Raw genomic sequence first — 22,408 nt, 5'->3', positions numbered from 1 at the left:
TAGGAATTGATGTAACCATTCAGAATGCTGTTTCTTAACTTTCATATTTTGACAAAGAATTATGTCTAATCATTTTGATCTTATAGATTAATTTTCAGTTTCAACAGATTCGATGGTAAATTTCATAATATTATTTCTTCATCTTACATCTCCTTAAGGGTTCGTCTGATATGAGGGAAATGGAAGAAAAGGGAGGGGAGAAAAAATTTTATATAGATATATAAAATATATACTTCTTTTTGCATGGAATATTAGAAATACGTGTTTTACAAAATTATACTATATACAGCTTGAGTTAACTTGAGATATTTATTAGTTTTTTAATATGTCTTTGATCATTATTTAAATTCCAAATTTAAATTATTAAACGATGAATAATTATGTTATGAAGTTTTACACACCTCTTTAGTCAGGGAATATATGACTTGAAAATTTAAGTTCTTGAGTAAATTTTTGAGTATTTTTTTCTTAAGTAAATATTTAGAAATTCTTTTATAATAATATCTAACATAGACACCCACACATATATGTTTTACATTTTGAAATGGTACCCTGCCTAATGAAAAGATTTAAAATAACTAGTTTTTCAGTTTTTCTTAAAAACATATAGAAATGATAATTATAAAGATTAAATAAATTGTTCCCTCAGTCTCCCCATTTAATTTTAGGGTCTCTATTTTTTGGCAAAAAAGAAAAAAGGTAGGAACACTCTTGCGGTAAATGCTCGCAATGTATTTATTTAAATTAAATACTCCAAACTCTCCGTGTGCATGCGTGTGTGTCATTTTGTGTCCGCCTTCCCTTGTGTGTCATTTTATTCCCTTTGGTATATTAAAATTGAAATAACAATTACTTTGGCACCCAAAGAAAGAAGAGAATACTTATTTTCTTTATCTTCAAGGAAAGAACAGCACGAAAGAAACCTAAAGCAGTGTGCATCAAAACCGATTTAAGTCATCATTAAGGAATGAACATATGGCTTACTTCGACTTTAGAATGGGTGTCCCTATAATTAAAGACGTCAAGTAAAGAACAAATACTCCATCTATTCTCCTTTAAAGAGTTTAGACTTCCTTCTTATCTTTTTTCACATTCTTATGTCATTCATTGCCTTCTTTCATGAACTCATCAAGGCGTCTTGCAGGTAAATATTGTCTTTGAAGAACCGTTAATTCTTTAATTAATTTTTCCCAAGAAAAAATTGTGAATATTAGAAAATTAAACATAAAAAACAATCTGTTAGATGTTCTCACTTTGTGATTGTAAATTCATATTAATTGGATTTGTTTGTGTTCAATCTGTGACGGTGACAGTATAATCATACAGAACGCTGTTTTTTAATTGCAATATCAAATCTGTTAGGCGCTTTTGTCAAATTATAATGAATTTATATTAACTGAATATTTATTCTTGAAAGAATTTATTTTTTCTGCATTTCATAAAAAGTTTGGCCAGTGAACTTTATTTTTTCCTCCTTTTGGTTCCTCAATAATTGCAATAATGTCAGGCCAAAAAAAATAATTGCAATAATGAATTTTAAGACTTAAATTTTTTTTAAAAAAAATTTAATAGATCATGTATTTGTACCAATTGCATGAATTGTTATTTGTTACTTTTGTGCAACTGGACATCTCTTAATTTGAATTAAGAGTTACTCGGTAGGTCATTTCTGTATTATTCGTGTAACTTTATTATAATATTTGAGGTAAGTACCAAATATCATAATAACCCATTTAGTCACTTATTTTATTTATATTTTATTTTTCTTATTATTTGCCATGAATATAGTAAGGGAATAATATCTCAATCAACAAATAAATTGATATTTTGATAAAGGTAAGGATTAAAAAACCGGACCAATCATTAAAATAATTGAAGCAATGGGTTTTTTTTTTTGGACTCAGAGGCAATGGGTTAGATCAGAGTCCAACTGGAATCAGACCGGTCATATCAAAATAATATAATTTAATTGACAATAACAAAATATAACAATATTTATAAATAATAATCACTCAATAAAATATAAGAAACTATAAAAATATTTTAAATGTTTGATTTTTTTTCCCAACAGCTTAATTTTTTAATTGTAGCAATCAAAATTATTAAAATACATATCTACTTTAAATGTTTGATATTTTTAGGTGTTTGAGACAAAAATCTGCACTTCATTAAAATACATATCTTTTTTCTTTTCTTTTTTCTACTCTTTTTTCTCTCTCCCACGTGACTGCTCCCCGTCTTCCTTTCCATGACACGCATCATGAGCAGCTTTCCTCTTTCTTCCTTGAACAACGAACAAGCAGCAAGCACAGTAAAATAGCAAGCCTGGAACCCCCTTCACAGTTCTTCATTTCTCTTTCTCAGCTAAATTGCTTTTGCCTTCCTCATTTCTCTCTCACTTGTCCATACTTCCTCCATCCCATTATCTCTATCATCTTCGTTCTTACCTTCTAATCTTCTAGTTTCTCCTCTCTCTCTCTCTCTCATAGTTTCTCTCTTACAGCTTCAACAACAAATAAGTCCCCCTGGTGAAGCCTTGAATGTTGAATCATCTTTTTATCTTTCTTCCATGCGTTTTTAGTTTCCACGCTAAAATGCATCTTCATTTGATTTTCTAGCATGTTCAGGAATTCTCTCACAGTAAGGTTTGTTTTCTCTCTCTATTTTTCCTCTTCCTCTGCCTTCTTTTCTCGGTAAATCTTCTCCTTTACCACAGTTTATGCATTTTTAAGACGCAAAAAGTTTAAACCGGATAAACACCCATCCCACCTGGTGGCTACTTGGATAAACCCGTTTGTCACTGGGTCCAACCAGCAAACTTGACCAGACTGAAGGCTAGTTTGCCAGTTTTCTGATTGAACGCCCAGGCTGGTTTTTTTTTTTTTTACCTAAAGTAAAGAATAATCTAAAAACTCTTAGTTTTATTGTGATGTTTCTACTTTTTCTATCGGTTTTGGGTGTCGTCATTAATTTAATATGTATTGTGGATCTTTATTTAGATATTTATATCAATCGAACCAAAAAAAAACAGCGGTATAAATATTTAATTATTAGCTGATAGATTTTTTTAGTGTATTTTCAGAAGAAAACCAAATCATTATCCTTCCACGAATCATCGATTCATATTAAAAGTTGTAAATACAAAATATTTTGAATCTATCTATGTTTAATTTTCTTCTTCGGAACCTGTGGGTAATTTTCCCAACTTTTTATTTGAAGTTTGGTGAAAGAGCACTATAAAAAAATTGCAAATCTGTTCGATTCATTCTTTTGAACTTCACAATAATAAATCTAGGAGAATGAATATTTGTAGAAATTGAATTCTAAATTTTAAGATCCATAATGTCATAGGCTTAATTACGTGAATCATTGTTTGTTTCTTTATTGATTTCAAGCTCGCTTCGGCGAAACATTTTCCTTTCCAGACTAATTTGACTGTACAGTTTGAGGTAATTAACTGAATAAATGCTTTATTTTTTTAATTTATTTCATTTTAGTTGTTTGCTACGTCTTATGATTTTTTCTGCTTAAATAATTTCTATAACTGTGTGAAGTTACGATTTTGGGGGCTAAGTTATGCTTTCTGGTACTCAATTTTGGGAAATCGCAGGAAATCCTTTCAATTTTGTTTAAGAAAAAATTCTCCATTTTTAGAGAGTATTTATTAATCATTAATTTACATTGTTGTCTATAATATCTTCTGGTATGGTATAACTTGAGAATTCCTGTTTTTCTTGTGCTCTCTCATAATTAATTAGTTTCAGTTATCGTCTTTCTGCATTGTCAATTTTCATGTCATTATTTAGATTTTATATTAGTTGGCAGCGAAAGTATGTAACAGCCGAATGAACTCTTTTTACTTGATTTTGTATTTATAATATGAGAGATTATTAGTACTAAAGCAACATTAAGTAAGTATATGTGATTGCGTTTTATTGCATCAGATGGCGGAGATTGTGATATCAATCGGGTCAAAGCTTGCAGAATATTTGGTGGCTCCAATTTCACAAGGAGCTACTTATTTGTTCTGCTTCAAGCAGCTCATTGGAGGTGTTGAGAAAGCAAAACAAGAGCTGGAGGCAAAACTAGAAGACGTGAAAAAGCGCAAGGAAGAAGCTGATCGAAAAACTGAAGAAATAATGCCATCCGTGAAGAAGTGGTTGGATGATGTGAATGCAATCCTAGAAGAGGTGCAAAAGCTACAACAAGAGCTTGAAGGAGGACGAAACAAGTGTTTTAATGTGTCACTCAGATATTCTTTAGCAAAACGAATGGAAAATAAGGCTAAGCAAATGACAGATCTCAAACAAAATTCCAGCTTTGAGCCATTTTCCCAACTGATCCAACTTCCTGGCATTACTTACTTCTCTTCCAAAGAGTTTATGGCTTTCAACTCAAGGAAATTAACTTATAATCGTCTTTTGGAGGCAATTATAAGTGGCAAAAACAAGATGGTGGGACTGTATGGTATAGCGGGCTCAGGCAAAACCACGTTGGCAAAGGAAGTGGGCAAGAAAGTGGCTGAATTGAAGCTTTTTGACAAGGTCATCATGGTAGTCGTTTCTAAAGACCCAAATATTCTGGACATTCAGCAGGAAATAGCGGGGCAAATAGACTTGCCACTTCAAGAGCCAACTCAGCCTACTAAAGCACAAAGGCTATCAAAAGGATTGAAAAATAAGAAGATTCTTATAATCCTGGATGATGTGTGGAAGCATCTAAACCTTGAAGATATTGGCATTCCACTTGTTGAAGGTTGTCATATCTTGTTAACAACTCGCCTTCGAGATGTATGTGTCTCTATGGATTGTGAGCCTATGATTGAACTACCTTTGATAACTAAGGGGGAGGCATGGGACTTATTCAAGAAGCATGCAAACCTAGGCAACGATCCCTTAAATATGTTTGGTGATGTGGGAGGGAAAATTGTTGATGAGTGCAAGGGGTTGCCAATTGCAATTGTAGCAGTTGGAACGTCCTTAAAGGGAAAACATATTGAAGCATGGGAATCAGCATTATGGAGACTAAAACACTTCCAACCGTTGAATGTTGGACAAGGTCTTGCGAGTGCTTATGCATGCCTCGAATTGAGTTATATTAGTTTGCCAAGTTCCACAGCCAAGTCGCTTCTCTTATTATGCTCTATGTTCCCCGAAGATCATGAAATTCACAAAGAAGATTTAATTCGATTTGGCATGAGGACACTTGAGCCGGAGGAGTCTATTTTCACAGTAGAGGGTGCAAGGAGAGTGATTTTTGATGCTCTTGAGATATTGTTGGATTCTTGTTTGTTAATGAGTATAAAGAAGGAAGCATGTGTAAAAATGCACGACTTAGTTCGAGATGTAGCCTTATGGATTGCAAAGAAGCAAGGTCAAGAGATTTTGGTGGACAGCAGTGAAGTTTCAAACATTTTGCTTGGCAATCGCCAAAATTTGAAAGATACAAAAGCACTGTCATTGTGGAATCTGGATGCGGATTTCAATCTCTTTGATCAATTGCATTGTTCAACACTAGAGATTTTGCTACTTCAACCTCATGGGTTTATTGAAGATGTGGGAGCAATAAAAGCACTCAAAGTCTTGGCACTCATAGAATATGGCTTTCAATGGGGACATAGGATGAGATCATCTGTTCGTTCAATCCCGCGATCAATTGTATCATTAACATATCTTCACACCTTATGTATTAGAGGGAAAAAATTGGGTGATATCTCTCTATTGGGTGAACTCAAAACATTGGAGATTCTTGACTTACGTGGTTCTCAGCTTGATGAATTGCCTATCAGAATTGTAGACATGAAAATGCTAAAACTTTTGGACATATATGATTGTGAAATTGAGAAAAGCCCTATAGAAGTAATTGGTAGATGTGAGCAGCTTGAAGAATTATATTTTTGGGACCACAAATCTGTCATCCCACATAATTTCTCTCTTTCAAGATTGAGGAGGTATGTTCTCTATGACTCCACATGTCGTATAATTCCTGAATATGTAAGTGACCCTTTTCAAGAATATGTGGATAGTTGTGGTGAAGCATTAAGAGCTTTATGCATACAAGGCTTTAGAGTCTCTATTTTGAATTCATCAATGAAAAATCTCATTCTTAGAGCAAATCACCTTTGGTTACATAATTGTTCGTGGGATCATAAAGATATAAATTTTCAAATAAACCACTTAGGGGTATCATGCTGTCAAGAGAAAAGATTCATCATTGAGAAGCCTGATGTGAACATTCTTCAAACGCAACAAGTTTTCTCACGCTTGATCACTTTGAGACTGTTTGAAATGAATAGTCTTGAGCAAGTGTTTCAAGATTCATCTATTGCCTGCTCTCTCCCCATGTTACAAGAGCTATGGATACAGAGTTGTCCTGAATTGAGAATATGTATCTTCTCGCATGCCACCATTACGAGCCTGCCAAAGTTGAGAAAACTTCATATTGATCGTTGTGACAAAGTGAAATGGCTATTGTCTTGTTCCCTGGCTTCTTATTGTCCTTTACTGAAGGAAATAATTATAAGCAATTGCTCTGAATTTGAGAGGCTCATTGATGAAGAAGCTGCACATGGGGATCTACTACTTCATGATAATCAATATTATCCATATGTAAGTATTATTCGCAAAATTCTTTTTGAATCATTGTGTATTAGAAATAATAGTCCATATCCACACATTTGATGAAAAGTATTTATCTTTCATTTAATTTTTAAACTGAATTTTTTTTGCTTTTTTCTTTTGACACGCATAAATTTGATATCCTTTTCTCAATTTACGTGAAATCAATGCCTTTTTATTTTGACTCCTATGCTGAAAAGAAAAACTAGAATCATGCACCTACTAATAATTTCACTTGTAGGTGATTTTTTCTTTTTGCTCACTCTACTTTTTTTTTTTTTTTGCCGAGAACAAATTGAAGATATTACTTTTTTCGTTTAATTTAAAAAATCTGTGCTTATGATCGAACAATATATATAAGTATAAAATATATATATATATATTCTCAATAACCAACAATAGTCATGTTATTTTTCTTTTTGTTTATTCTACCTCTACTTTCTTGTTAATTTAAAGATAGCCATGTTTACAATCGTATAATATATATATATATATATATATATTTATGTTTTAAAAAATATTCTTCGTAAGAGATAATAGTCGTTTTATTTTTGACATGAGTTCATTGTTACTATATAAGCCTCTTTTTATTAGGAAGTTTTCTGAGCTCTGTATTTAGGCTACATGATAAAACTACTTTTTGAGTTTTTCATTATTTTCAAGATAAAAAATACTATTGCTTTTTCAAGCTTTGTATTTTTCATATTAATTCTTTTTTGGCATCAAGTATTTATTGTGGGAAGTACTTATTCAAAGTTGTTCTATTTATAATAAATTGGCATTGATGCATTTTCCATATATAAAATGTTCTTTCTTTCTTGGTTTGGATTTTTCTGCCATGCTTTTTTGTGGATGTGAAAAAACACTTTTTAACGGTGCCGCTCTTGGTCTTAAACAATTGTATGTTTATATTTCAGTTTTTGGTCAAATAAATATTTGTGTTGGTCAAGAAATATATAATATGTCTACTTATATATATATCATTAATAAATGTTATAGCAGAGGTTGAATTTAGGGTGTGTTTGGGTGACACCCCAAACCATGGTTTGGGGAATAATCTACCCAAACACCCCTCCAAAACCAAAACCATAGTTTTGGGTCAAAACCATGGTTTTGACTCCAAAACCATGGTTTTGGAAAAAGCAAATTTTTTTTGCTTTTGGAGAAAGAAGGGAGAGTGTGAGGGCCTATATATGTATCTTGTTATTTTTTTTATAAACATATTTTTTTATAAATATATTTAATTTTATATTTTTAAATATATATACACATTAATTATTTATTAATTATATTATCTTATGTATTATTAATTATGTGGTAAAAAACATATTATTAACAATTTATTCCTTCAAATTAAAATATATCATAAAATCTATTTTTTCTGTAATTATCATATTAACTTATATCTTTTTTTTAGTAATTTGTATATATAAAAAGTGCTTCTGATAACAACTATCCAAACACTCTCACTTCTCAGAATCACTTTTTTACAAAATCTATTCTTCACAGAATCTATTTTCCCCAAAATCTATTCTCCAAAATCACTTTTCCAAACCACGGTTTGGTTTCATCCAAACACACCCTTAATCATGTAGCAAAACATATATAGAATATTCGTTTGTTAAATACATGTTGAGATTATGTTAATTATCACCATTTAAAAAAATACAAGAAATCAATTTCAAAATTTTGGCCCAAAAAAAAATCAATTTCAAAATGAAAGTCAAGTGTTGTTTGTTATCATAAAATAGTTTGGTAATCATAATTTCTATCACCATCTATATATTAATTGTGGAAAGTAACTAAAGAAGTTAATATATTATAAATTAGCGTCGTTTCTTTCTTTATTTAAAGACTTTTAACTACATAACAATGTTCGTAGAATGAAATTCTATATCTTTGCACTACTGCTAGTCCTCAAGTATAAAATATAGTTTGCAGTGCACCTCAATGATAATATTTTAAAAATATGTAGGATACATATATAATCATATATAATTGGAGAACCTTGTATAATGAATATAAAGAATTTGACCTAAATATTGTTGCTTAATATTTATGTTATATACTAAACATTAAAGAGAAGATTAAGGAGTAAGTAGCAATAATAAATAAAAGTCCAGGGACCAAATTTTATATTAAGTTAAAATTATTGGGACTAAGAGATTTTTTTTTTTAGATTCAACTACTAATTATGTTTTGTAACCAAATTACACTACTACTTCTACTTTTCTTTTTTTTTTCAGTATTACAAAAATTATTTATAAATTGTCTACTTGTTTTTTTTTTTTTGAGTATTACAAAAATTATTTACAAATTGTCTTTGTTATCTCATTCTTCCGACCGGCACTTTAAATTTTTTGTTTTATATTTTGTCTATAAAATAATGATTTAGGATACCACATTTTAAGATAAATGTTTTTCTTAAATTTTCTTTTGATATTTAAAAAGATCTCTCTTACCGTGCCTCTTTTACTGCTATTAAAATTTTTATATTTTCATTTCAAGTTTTGGTAATGAAAAAAGCGCTGGTTGTTACTATATATATTTGTCTACTTGTTAAAAAGGATTATTTACGAGCAATAGTTGGCAATAATTAATATATAATATAAGAAACTTACTGGGTTTAATCTCCAATCTAGTTAGAGTAAAAAGCAAGTTGTTTTTGTACAGCCACACGCAATCGTGGGGGCATGATATAAGGTTGCTTTTGTTATTAAAATAAAAAAAAAAAGCAAGTTGTTATAATCAGTCCATTTCATAATTTTAATTTTAATACATTTACAGGGAAAGGAAACTGACAGTGCTTATGTGGGCGTTACAGCAAAAAGATTCAATCAGTTGCAAAATCAGCAATCCTTGATCCTTTTTCTCAGGTTGAAAAGTCTACAAATTGAAAGCAGTGGAAAAAAGAAAGGTATATTGGAAATCCAAGTCAAAGGAAGAGTAGAAGATGATGATGAATCTATTAAAGCCCAAGAACCTCTAAAGCTGGATTCAGAGTTGAGTGAATTAATACTATTTAGTCTACCAGAATTGGAATATATTTGGAAGGGCCCCACCCAAATTGTGAGCCTCCATAGACTTGAATTTGTTTTATTGGACAGCTGCCCAAAATTAAAAAGTATCTTCACTCTTGCTATTGTTGCAAGCCTTCCAGAGTTGAGAGGACTTCAAGTATATGTTTGCGAGGAATTGGAGGGAATATTTTGTGAAGAATTACTCAAAAACCTCTCTTCTTCTAATATTTGCTTCCCCAAACTTACATATATTGAGATAGGCAGTTGCAACAGAGTGAGATGGTTGTTATCTTATTCTCTTGCATCTCATTGTCCTTCACTAGAGCAAATAAGTATATTCCGTTGCTCTGAATTTGAGGGGCTGATTGGTGAAGAAGTTGCACATGGAGCCCATCCACTACTTCATGATATGCAAGATCATCCACAGGTAAGTCTCATCCGCAATCTCTCTCTCTCTTTTTTTTTTTTGACCAGCAAATCCGCAATGTCTCTCTTGAATCATTGCATATTAGAAATAATAATAATCCATATATATATGTTGACGCATTTGCTAAAGTAGCCATGTTCAATTTACATCTCCCTTTTATTTGAAAATTTTTTGTTTGCTATCGTATAATATATATATTTGTATAATCATTAAACATAACTTCTACAGTATTTATTTTATTTTTGACTTCACTTTATTATACCTGCATAAACCTCTTTTTATTATTAAATTTTCTTGGCTATATATTCAGGCTGCACGATGAAACTATTTTCTGAGTTTTCCTTATTTTCATAATAATAAAATAATATTTCCTTTTTCCTTTTTTTTAAAATAACAACTTTTATTTGTCAGATGCAGTAACATTTTACATTTCGTATTCTGCATTTTGGTCAAGTAAATGACTTTTTCATATTGCTTTTACTATTAGGTATTTATTGTGGGAAGTGCTTATTCAAAGTTATTTTTATTCAAAAATAAATTAGTGTTGATGCATTATATAAAAACTACACATACTTTAAGAGAAATATTTTTCCCTTTCAAATTTTTTCGCCATGCTTTTCTTTTCTTTTTGATGTGAGAAAATACCTTTTTGTGGCTTTCTTTTTCTGCTAAAAATTAAGTTAACATTAGTATGTTTGTTCAAATAATTCTTGTCGGTCAAGAAATATTTAATATGTGTACTTCTTGGTAAAAAAAAGATATATATATATATATATGTTATTTATTAAATGTGATATCGTTGTTATAATAGAGAATTAACATAATTATGTAGTAAAAAGTATATACAACATTTGCCAATCACACATTTTCCATGTTACTATAAAAATTGATTGAGTCCGGTAAAATGCATGTTGAGATTAAGTTGGAGCTGATATAATATCTACAAATTATGTATATAGACACAATATTTGTTAAATTTTCTGTGGACGCTAAAAAGGTCTTTGTCAGTGGGCATCTTTTATTGCTATTAAAATTTGTAGGTTTTCCTTTCAGCTTTTGTACGAAACTAACTAGCGTGCTTTAATCTCTCAGCAACCTTTGATCCGAAATTGTTCTGAACTTGAGAGGCTTGCTGAAGAAGCATCCTATGGGGATCGGCTACCACTTCTCAAACTGAAGCACTTTCGCTTGTTGTCATTGCCGAAATTGAGAGAGATATTCCCTCACGTAAGTGTTTCCTCTCACTATTTCTTTTTTTATTTGTGATTTTTTATGGATAAAATTGATAAATGTCTTTTAAATTATTTATCAAACAGAACACTTTATATTTTTCGTTTTATAGCTTCGTTGGAGAAATAACTTCTTTGTTATTATAGAAAGTACTTGTTCATGGTTGTTTTTGTTAAGAGTGAATCAGTGGAAATATTTTCTCATTTTCTTTGGACGTGAGAAAATTCTTTTTACAGGACCTGTTTTCCTTTCCTCTTGTTTACTTTTTAAATTTATTTGAAAATTTGTGTTTACTATGAAACGATATATACGAGTAGCAAGACTATATTCTAATGAAAAGCAATAATCATTTCAAATTTTATTTAATATTTTGCGTCTGTGAAGCAGTCTTCTCGTCATGAAATCATGCTGGAAATTACTTGAAGTATTAGCAATGTTCCCATTAATGCTTGGTTGCGGAATCATTTTTCGTTTTTGTGAGCGGTTCTTTATCATGGAAAGTATGACTTGTCCAAGACTGTTTGATTTGAAATAAATCAACGTGGATGCATATTTATACATCATACATTGTGTACGTGTGTGTCTATATATATTTCACATTGGACCATCAATAATATGTATAAGAAAAGTCTAACTTGATAAAATTCATCTTACTGAGCTTATCTTATTACAGTTTTATAAATATGTAACATGAATGGGGTTTACTTTTTAATGTTACAGTGCCGTTAAATTTATGTGGTTCATGTGTGTGTATACATAGTCTATATGTTGAATTTTCATCTAATCATTGAATATATTTACTTCACAGAAACATGACAATGACACAGTGAGGGTGGTGAAGTCAGAATTGTGTTCCATGGAGTTAGTAAATCTACCGGAATTAGAATATATTTGGAAAGATCCCATACAAATTTTGAGCTTCCATAGACTTGAAAGCATTAAAATGTGGGGATGCCCAAGATTAAGAAATACGTTCACTCTTGCTATTGTCACAAGCCTTCCAGAGTTGAGGAGACTTGAAGTAAGAGGATGCAATGAATGGGAGGGAATATTTTGTGAAGAGTCACTTAAGAATCTTTCTACTACTTCCACTGTTTGCTTCCCCAAACTAGGGACCATTTGTATATCTGATTGCCATAAAGTGAGAAGGGTGTTCTCATATTCTCTGGCATCTCATTGTCCTTCATTGGAGAAAATAACTATAAGGAATTGCTCTCAACTGGAGAGGGTTGTTGAAGCTTATGAAGGTGAAGTAGCTGCTCATCATCAAAGGCTGTTTCCTAAACTGAATGATTTGGATCTCGGGAAGTTGCCAAAGTTGAGAGAGATTTATGAAGGTTATGAATTCAACCTCCTTTCTGGTACTATAGCAATAGAACATTGTCCAAACATATCAAAAATCTCAAAAATCCCATTAGAAGACAAGCCCTCATCATCAGGTTCGTAGCTACACTTTTTCTTTCAAACTATTATCATATTTAATCAATGAAATAATTTTGTGCATTACAATTTCTATTTTATATGGAAAAAAAAGTCTTTTATTACGAGAAAAAAAAATTCTATCTTAACAACCACACATACATCGCTCTAATTTTTTTTAATCAGAAATTGCAATCACTCCCAAAATTTTTCGTCATATCAAAATCATAATAATGTACTCGTATTAAATAAGTGACATGTTATGGTAATATTAGAAGTTGAATAATTATATGGAACTCAAAAATAATTAATTTCCACCATTTACATTCTTAGTACATTATTTCTCATCATTATAAATAGTTAGCTCTAATTTAATACACATTATCTAAGGACCGTCTCGAAGATTGTGAAGAATAAACAAGGTTATTAATTTTTATTTTGTCTATATGTTCCATTTTGATTAAGCTGCTAATTAATTTTTTTTTTTGGTCAGCCTTGGAGATCAAATTGGAAAGTGAGATAATGAAGGGCTGATGATGAGCTTTGGATCTTCCAATGGTTTCTTTATCTGCATTTGTGTTTTACTAAGTTGTGTGTGAAAATATGTTGGATTTGTATCAGTGTGTTGAAAATTTCACAAAAACTTTTTTTTAAAAAAAAAAGAAGCTTAAAAATTTAGACATACATTTACTTTGAAGTTGTATTTTATTTGAGTCTGTTGAAACTATGTAACTACATTCAAGATTGCACACAAAATACAATAATTGTGTGGCCCTTGTGTGCACAACTTATTTTATTTCAAATATTGTATCAATGATTTCTTATGTTATTCTTTATTTCAATCTCGCAATATAGTTGTTATTATTTTATAAAAAAAACAATCTTGTATATCCATTTATATTGAAAAAAAAAATCATCACAAAAAAGGTTTTTCAAATAGGAAAAAAGATAACATACTTTTAAATTGTAGACGAATAAGTTTTGAAGGTCTCACCCATAACCTCTCCACACTTGCTTCATAATCAAAAGCATTTCAAGTGAAACTTTATAATACAATCCATGAATTTGACAACTGTAAATAACTAAAAAAAATTTTAAGAGTTGCCTCCATTTTGTATAAAAATTAAAACAATTTTTAAGAGAGAACGTCATTAAAGGGATAATAATATTAATCCATCATCAAATAGAATTTATGTTATAAAAAAAAGAATTAAATTATATCTGGCCTCTACAAGGAACAGTGATAAGTGATAACTACAAAAAGAATATGACAAAGCTCCCTTGTGTTTAATTTAAAAATAAAAATATCATTCATAGTCCACTTATTATAAACCGAAGTCTTGCTGATAGGTCTTTGTTTTCGCCCTTTTTTACTCATCTAATAAAGCATACTTTAGCAAACATATATAAGAAATTAGGATTCTTTACATTCATGGATTGATACATTTGAAGAAAATTCCATAAAAGAATGTAACTACAAATTAGAAATAGTCTTGAGAGTTTTTGAGAAGGTACTAAAGCTAGAAACATAAATATTCTCTTTATTGAATCTACAGAGCATGAATCCAAATGCTTTATAATCCTAACTGGGACCAAGTTAAAAAAATCAAAGGATGATTGTGAAGAAAGAATATTACTCATCATATTTGCCATGACTTAAAGATTTATGTATCTGTGCTTCTCATTCTCATGAATATCAAGTAGGTGGGAAGAACCTGTTGAGATTGAATGGCAAAGTATAGAATTCTTCATTTCTGCTATCTCCTTTAAACTTTCTGAACTTTGCCCACCATGTCATCCCTCTATCTTTCTTTGACTTTTCAACCTCGAGCGTGTTGTCAAGGAACACTGCCACAATCAAAGCCACTACGGCCGGCGATGAGAATATGGTGTTTATGAGTGCATTGAGCTACAAAGATGACACATTGTCACACATAAAAATGAGTTCTTGATGTTCAAAAATTTCAGCAACAATGGAGGGATGGTTTGCTTATGTCTTAATCAATAATCTCAGCCTTTTAAGACAACTTTCCACTTAATCCCATCAAAGGGCTTGAAACTAGTTCTAAATTAATAGAAAATATTCTAAACCACTTTAATTTTGAGTCAAACCACAAAGAAGGAACTGTAATTTATTTAACTTTAACTGTTTGGTTCAGCATTTCTGGGACGAGATTTTATTTTGCTTGCACAAAAAACTAGTGTAATATCTATTATACACTTTGATCACTACTCTTCTCAATCAAATTTTGCGTAATAGCTAATTATGCCACTAAACGAAAACTCACCCATCCAGCATTGGTATGAACAAGGCCATGATGTGGAGGACTCCAGTAATCATTGAAAAATTGAGGAATAGAAATTCCAAGGAACAATGATAGCCCAGTGATGATTAGGTTTCTCATGGAGTTCATGTTTGTGAACTGAAGAAATGATATTCCAACTGAAGCTAAAGGAACAAAAACAAGTAACTGTGAATGGAGGAGCCAAAGTTAACTATGGAAATAAAAATTCAATCGAACTAATTGCTTGTGTACCTACGAGACCGAAGAGAATGCAGTACAGTGCAGTGAATATTGGGAACGGAATAGATGCAAAGACAGCCCCAAACTTCCCTGCAGAAACAAATAGAATAATACTTTAGCTAGTGTAAATGAAACTATCTTCCTACTCTAATTTCTACTCTATCATCATAACAGAAAACAACTAACTTACTAAGCTTAGAACATCAGAAAACATAGGAAAATGTGGATGCAACCCTTTAAGTCATTTGCAAACAGTTCTACTGGAAACTTTGGGATTTAGGCCCCGTTTGGTATTGAGGAGGAAAGATAAAGATGGAAAGGATGCTTTTTATATCTTTGTTATACTCAATAATGTCTCTTTTTTAATACATTTTTAAGGTAGGGAGACCAATCACTCTTGCACTCTTGTTTACGTTTAAACTAATAGGGGGTTCATGTGGCAGGATAAAGGTATGAAATGTCATATTCTGTAACCAAGTAATAAACAAAAGGTTTTAAATGTCAAAGTTGGAAATATATCATTTCAAAGTTGATGATGTTCATAAATTACAAAGAGATGAAGAGATGTATTTTCATTTTCCCCAATTAAAATACACAACATGAGAAAGAAATAAAACATCAGAGCCTCATTTCTGTTGTATCAGTGGTGCAGACTAATGTTTTGAAAGAACTATACCAACCTAACATGGAGAAGAATATCATGAAACCAGCAGAAATCTGAACAACCCTTCGACTTCCAACTCGGGTTAGTCCAAGAAGGCCCACATTTTCTCTGGAATGCATAATAAAGATGGTCATCAAACTAATATTCAAAGATTAGAGAGACCATTTGCAAGTAACTTTGCAGTAACATCTCACGAAAGGGTGTCACTTACACTGAAACGGTAGAACCTGTCCCTGTTCCATAAAGACCACCGAGCAAGACACCAATGCCCTGTGCAAAATTAATAGGATCAGCTTTCAGACACATCAAGTATCAGATCTATAATAATGTTATTATGCATTTCTTGCAATTCAAGTAACAGGACCAACAAATCAATATAATCAAAATTTAACAATCAGTATGACCACAGGCCGCACTTTATCAATAACTGATTTGTGGTAAGTAGTGACTTACCTGCCAGCCAATGCCTCGACTCAGAACATAAGCAGGAGGTGGAGTTGCAATTGCCAACCGGGATGCTGCCTTATATCCAGCAGTTGACTGCAATGAGAAATTCTTTATCAGAACACCATTGCAGAATTCCCCAAAATCGTAAAGAGGCCAACATTATGATTATTCTAAATTCTTCCTTTTATCATTTGGTATGCACGTTGAAAAATGAATGGATCGGAAAATAATAAAAAAATGATTTTGAGGGTAAAAATTAAACATATTCTCTTACTTTGAAAAAGTAATAAAAATGAACATTGAATAATGATTATAAAGATATAATAGCCATTGCAGAACAGGGAAGAAAAATCCCTTTGTCTAATTACTACCAAATAAATGAGTTGAGAAAAATATCTTCAGCCCCTTGAACAATTTTTAGAGTGTAAATATCGTAGTTACAGAAATAGTCAACAGAAATAACTGAACACAATGGGAGCAGCTGGTGTGTGGTTATACTAATTTCTCAAGACCATGGAAAGTTATTTCCAAACCATTTGAACAAGACATAAAATATATGTACCACAAATATTTAAAAGCCCAGGGTTTTTGGTCCAACAGCTTTTATCACTTAATGTTTTCTCGCGTGTGTTTGCATTTGGTTAAACATAACTTAGGCATGCTATGTTGCATCAGAAAAAGAACATCATTCTCTTTGCCAGAATAGTGAAAATAACAGTGCTAATGGTAAATGACATGATTAGGATAATAAATGGTTACCTCAACCATTGAGACAATAACTGCAGACATTGTAGCAAATGCATGACCAGCAGAAAAGGTCGGTGGGCCCCACTGGAGTGGGTAGGGGAACATGAACCTATTATTAGCATTGAAAGAAACCTTAGACCTCAGCAACTAAGTGGTTCAAAATTTAAGAAGAATCGAACAAAAAGATGTACCATGGGGCTGTAGATATCAGGTTTGCTCTGTCTGTACGACAAAAATGCTGTGTTCTAGCAAGTTTATGCCGATAAGCTCCACTTGCAGTCAATATAATAGCATAGATCCAAATAATGGCAATGCAAATCAACACTGGAAATCTTTCAAATATAGGGGTATCTCTAAATGGTCTCACATGCTTAAAATACTGCAAATTAGATAGAATTAGTTTCGTCCGAAGGAAGATTTGAATAATGTGATGGCTTGAAGCACCATGTTTTATTAGTGATTTTCCACTTACTTGTGATAATCCAATCACTAACAAGAGCATTGGCAGGCCAATTTCTATACAGTTTCCCAACTGAAATAGATAATCAAATGATTGAGTACTCTTAGGGCCCATATTATATCATAAAGAAAAGCATTCCCTTTCCAATTAAAAAAAACCAAAAAAAAAAAACAAAACAAACAAACAAATACATGGCATCTATTATGTTCCTCATATGATCACTCAACATTACCATCTTTTTTTTTTCCAGGCATATAAGTAAGATTCTTTTCTCCATTGTTATTCTATTTTACTTTCTATCCCTAATATTCTGCATACCAAATGAGCCATTAAACTTAGATGGTATGCAATTATGCAAATAAGGTTTCAATCTGGCATTAGATAGCTTAGTGAGTTAAAATAGCCTTCTAAAAGAAGATTCATTAATATGGTTATTTAGAGGTCAAATCAAGTACTATTCATAAATCTAAAATGATAGAATTTAGACTAAGCCTTCAAATAAGCAAAGATAGAAGCAGAGGTCCAACTCTAAGCTTCAGGAAAAAAAAATGTAGTCACTTGAAACAGGAATCAACTTCAGAGGTTGCATTCAGCTATTCAAGGAATGCTTTTTAGATGCTACATTGTTTAGCAACATTCAGATTGTAGAGTAGAAGTCCTTTTATAATTGAAATGGTATGGTCACATAATTTCCCTTGTCATTTTCTTCTCGAAAAGGCTAAGGTTTTCCAAATGTATAACATATAAAGCTGCTCATAGCAACACATACCGCAGGAAATCCTCGTTGAAAGAGTCCTAATCCAAGCAATCCAACTACAGGTGCCATGTTAAGAGGGCTGAAAAATCTAGGGAGAAGATCCATAAACCATGTTTCAGTAAATCAACAACAACAACACCACCACCAACAACAACAACAATCCTTATTTCACTAGGTGGGGAAACCATATTTCAGTAAATGCTTAGATATATTATTTTTGTAATTTTCATTTAATCAACATTTTCAGATGCAACTTGTGTACCTTGAAAGTAGTCCCCAAACTTGGCTATATCCCAAGATTATCTGAATACTTGAGGCTACAATTAAAGCTCCTTGTATAGCTCGCATTGACTGTATAAATCTCTGCCAATGACAAGGGAAGAACCTCAGTCAATTATTAGATGGCAAGAAAGAAAAGAAAATCATTGTTAAAGCTGATGCATTACGATGAGATGTGAAGGAAACTTACTTCATGATTATCATTAATTCGATGCAATGAAGAGTCACTGATAATATAACCGACTGGAATTAAATAGGCATAAGATCCTCCAACAACTGCAGGCAATCTGGTTCCGAAAAGTGATTGGAGAAGTGTGTTAATGCCGGCTACAAAGAGTAAAGTCTGTATCACTCTTGCTTTGTCACCCTGGTTGTATGAGCAAGCAAATCACTAAATGCTTTGTACACCATATTAACAGAACCTGACAAGATCATCTTGGCCAAAATTTAACCCTATATAGTTAAAAAGAATTCTGTGAAGTTTTGTCAAGTTGAAAATTAGAATGGGAATTGGCACAAGAGATCAGCGCAAGCATGGTAAAACTAAATGTAGATACTTAGAGATAAAAAGCATAAACAAACTGTTATACCATTCCTACATGGTCTTTAGTGAATCACGAATAAAAGGCTTTGCAACCATACATGAACATGTGAGCCAATAGTGAAGGAAGTTGAAAAGATGAAAGAACACAAGGCAGCAGAAATTCAGCTTACATCACTTCCTCCTATGGCTGGAACGAGCAATGAAGGTATCATCACACTTGTCCCCAGCACCAGTATGTAATTTTGAAATCCTAATAAGATAGTTTCCACTGCAAAAAAGGACATTCACTATGAGCAGGAAAAGGGGCAAAAATTTAATGAAAAAAGAACAGAATGTATACAAGCATCTAACTATACCAAAACATGTATCCTTCACTCTCTAAATATTGGACGTCCTATACTCTAACTTAGATCATATATTTGTTTAAAGTTAAGAAAGTTAGAACTTTTCAGATATCAAGATTCGGAGGGTGTAACAGAATCCTCCCTCCTTCTTTCCCACTCTCTCTATTCTTTTCTCACCCGCACACAACAGAACACATTATAGCTTAGTTGAAACATACTTAACATGGCCACATGGTAATGCAGCCAGGACTTGTAATATCTCCCAAGCTTGAAGAAAGTCAGCAGCAGATTATGGAATATCATTCTTTTATTATCTGACTTGCACAGGCAATATATCAGACAACTTACATTCATATGCTTAAATGACAACAGAAGACTAGAGTTGGACAATTGTTTTTTGATGCAACATAACTAGACCTCAGTCACTTACAGAGAAACATCCAAGCGAATCTTTATGTACACGCCAATAGGATATGTGATATAAGCAAAATTTTTCAGAATCTTAATGGCAATTTTCTCATAGTTACCATCTTACAAACTTTGACTATCACTAAATTTTGTACGATACAGATTAACATTATGCTCACCCGTTTTTCCATGGTAAAGAAACGGAAGGGACCTTCATGAGGTTCCCATCTGTATTTCATGTGGCTAGGAATCTAGAGAAAACTGAATGTTGTCCAGTAAAATTTGAAAAAAAAACAAAGAACAAAAAAATGTGATAGAGGTTTCGGGCATTCATTATCAAGTTCACTAAAAACATAACAAGTGCATAATTTTCATAACTCAAGAAGCACATGATTGAGTCTTCCTAAAATTTCTCCACCTCTTATAAGTCAACAAAGTAGTTAGTCCAAAGTCTGGAAAATAAAGTCAATAACTATTTCTGTCCTTTTTAATGCTATGGCTACATTTCTCAATTCCAGATAGCCCAGTAGTTTAAACCTTTTAACTATAGAAGATGATTTGAATTCAAAATAATTTCACCGTAGGAGTAGGATACAGCAAAAACAAATAAATAATATTGACTTAGCTATTGTAGATAGAACATCAACTCATGCAAGGGTTACCAACAGAAAAAGGTTAAATAAATAAAGGATTAGTCTTAAATAAATATGTGGGGCCACTTTAATCTCTTCAGTAATCAATTAATCATTCACCAGAACTAGCTAGAAGGAGAAAATTGAGCAACCTTGACAGGGTGAAAGGGTAACTTTGCGTGACATGATGCCGTTATTGATGCCCTCATTTGCGACGCATGGTTATTAATCTTCCATAGCTAAGTAAACATGATAATGAAGTACTGGGAAGCTCGAAATGCCAATTATAACGCCAGAATGCAAAGTGTAAATTTGTTCGCAGAAGTATAAAGAAAATTACCCTCAGAGAGCAAACAGAGAGAAACATAAAAATTTGAACTTTTAATCAACACACCAAAAAGGACAGTGAAAGCATGTTTCTACACTTCTTTAGTTACTCAGAAAACTCAAAACAAATAGCGGCATTTTCCCTTCAATTACGAAATGTCTGTAATGCTAAGAAAAAAGTTCAGTCCTCATACTTTAGAAAATGACAAGCTTTCCATCCTCTGTTTTGTGAGGGAAAACTGACTGCAACTTTGCAGTCAAATCAATATTTAAAAAAGCTCTTGTTTTAAAGGGCGCACATGATTATGAAAGGAAGATAAGAAGCAATAGAAAAATGGAAGTAATAATGAGTAGGCAATAGACGCCAAAACAACAGAGGGAGAGAGACCCACAAAGCACATGTCTTTAAGCGTGGAAAACCGAAACAAAACAACCCAAATGAGATTATAGAAAGAGAAAGAGCGAGGCGTACCCCACGGAGGATTTGAGTCTATGCAGTACTCAAGGTCCTGAAGCTGATCCATAGGTGCATGGATATTGTCCGCCATTGTTGAAAGCTGAAGCTTCTAACAAAGCGCACACACAAGAAGAGAAACGAGAGACAAAAAAATAATAGTAATGACAGAGAAGAAGGAGGAAAAAAGGTGGAAGGAAAGGAATTCAGAACAAAGTAAAGTGCAGATATAAAGTAAGCAAAGAAAAGCATGAAAATGAATAAATAAGGAAATGAATATATATACGTGTGTGTGTGTGTACGCATAAGCTCGGAGCTTCTGGGTAACTCCCTCTTATGTGGCCAATAAACTTGTTTTCTCTCTTCGAAAGAGAATGTAAAATGACAAATCCCCCCGAAGATCTTCCATTTCATTCCTTATTAACTATCATGGAAGCCAAAGGCGCCATAATTCACAATATGACGAGTGGGGTCATTCGAAGGAAGCTGGGAAATTTCAAGGCTTTATGTGGGAACCTAGTAAAGGAGGGAACCGTTCTCTTTAATCCACTTTTTGTCTAATAAATGGAGGGACTGTTTTACCCTTCATAGGAAAGCTGGGAAATTTCAAGGCTTCATGGGTAACCTAGTAAAGGAGGAAGCACTCTTTTAATTCACTTTTTGTCTAATAAATGGAGGGACCGTTTTACCCTTCATAGGATGCAGGGGTATCCTAGGAGGAGATATAGGAAGAATATTAATTTTCAAATATTTATATTCAATAATACAAAATTTTAATTTTTAAAACTATATCAAATATTTAAAATTTAAAAAAATTCTGGGGCCTCAACTGTATTTTTAAAAAATATTTACATTGTTCATATTTATAATAATTCCAAAAATCTAAAGGTCATTAATTTGACTATTTTTAATTTTATATTAGTAATTGTAATTTTTTATGAATTGTGGAACTACAGAAATTTTCTTAGGTATAAGAATCATTTGAAATTCAATAAATTTTTGTTTATTCAATAAATTTTTGTTATTTTTCTCTTGATTGTTATAAACAAACCAAATCCAGATAAACTCAATCATTTAAAATTCAAATTGTTTGAAATTCGGAAATTT

The 22,408-nt window shown here is 32.0% G+C and overlaps 2 protein-coding genes across 2 annotated transcripts; one reads left to right on the top strand and one right to left on the bottom strand.

Moving 5' to 3' along the window:
• Nucleotides 1–3,944: 3,944 nt before the first annotated feature.
• On the top strand, nucleotides 3,945–13,556 carry LOC114755597 (disease resistance protein SUMM2-like). The gene is made up of 6 exons (XM_028944481.1): nucleotides 3,945–5,993; nucleotides 6,510–6,608; nucleotides 9,405–10,064; nucleotides 11,157–11,291; nucleotides 12,103–12,733; nucleotides 13,207–13,556. The coding sequence occupies exons 1-6, from the start codon at nucleotides 3,945–3,947 to the stop codon at nucleotides 13,245–13,247; spliced, it is 3,615 nt and encodes a 1,204-aa protein (XP_028800314.1). The 3' UTR covers nucleotides 13,248–13,556.
• A 562-nt stretch (nucleotides 13,557–14,118) lies between these two features.
• Nucleotides 14,119–21,395, bottom strand: LOC114755622 (nucleobase-ascorbate transporter 1-like). The gene is made up of 14 exons (XM_028944500.1): nucleotides 21,320–21,395; nucleotides 19,307–19,404; nucleotides 18,783–18,959; nucleotides 18,576–18,676; nucleotides 18,326–18,401; nucleotides 17,569–17,628; nucleotides 17,288–17,475; nucleotides 17,109–17,205; nucleotides 16,356–16,442; nucleotides 16,114–16,172; nucleotides 15,919–16,010; nucleotides 15,251–15,328; nucleotides 15,002–15,162; nucleotides 14,119–14,622 (listed from the first exon to the last, which is right to left on the bottom strand). Exons 1-14 carry the CDS (start codon nucleotides 21,393–21,395, stop codon nucleotides 14,410–14,412), a joined length of 1,563 nt encoding a protein of 520 aa, XP_028800333.1. The 3' UTR covers nucleotides 14,119–14,409.
• Nucleotides 21,396–22,408: the final 1,013 nt, after the last annotated feature.

Source organism: Neltuma alba, unplaced genomic scaffold (assembly GCF_004799145.2).
Source record: "Neltuma alba isolate B1F8T4 unplaced genomic scaffold, ASM479914v2 tig00010294_pilon, whole genome shotgun sequence".
Classification (NCBI taxonomy): domain Eukaryota; kingdom Viridiplantae; phylum Streptophyta; class Magnoliopsida; order Fabales; family Fabaceae; genus Neltuma; species Neltuma alba.
Note: the sequence above shows the minus strand (reverse complement) of the source record. Positions and strands in the feature narration are given on the sequence as shown.

What these genes read in the sequence shown, in the direction of transcription:
- LOC114755597 (XM_028944481.1), top strand. Translation starts at nt 3,945, where the DNA reads ATGGCGGAGATTGTGATATCAATCGGGTCAAAGCTTGCAGAATATTTG. An exon ending in GTCGTATAATTCCTGAATAT is followed by an intron (nt 5,994 to 6,509) that starts GTAAGTGACCCT and finishes CCTTTACTGAAG; the next exon opens with GAAATAATTATAAGCAATTG. An exon ending in TGAGAGAGATATTCCCTCAC is followed by an intron (nt 11,292 to 12,102) that starts GTAAGTGTTTCC and finishes TTTACTTCACAG; the next exon opens with AAACATGACAATGACACAGT.
- LOC114755622 (XM_028944500.1), bottom strand. Translation starts at nt 21,395, where the DNA reads ATGGCGGACAATATCCATGCACCTATGGATCAGCTTCAGGACCTTGAG. An exon ending in GTCGAGGCATTGGCTGGCAG is followed by an intron (nt 16,173 to 16,355) that starts GTAAGTCACTAC and finishes AATTTTGCACAG; the next exon opens with GGCATTGGTGTCTTGCTCGG. An exon ending in CATTCTCTTCGGTCTCGTAG is followed by an intron (nt 15,163 to 15,250) that starts GTACACAAGCAA and finishes TTGTTCCTTTAG; the next exon opens with CTTCAGTTGGAATATCATTT.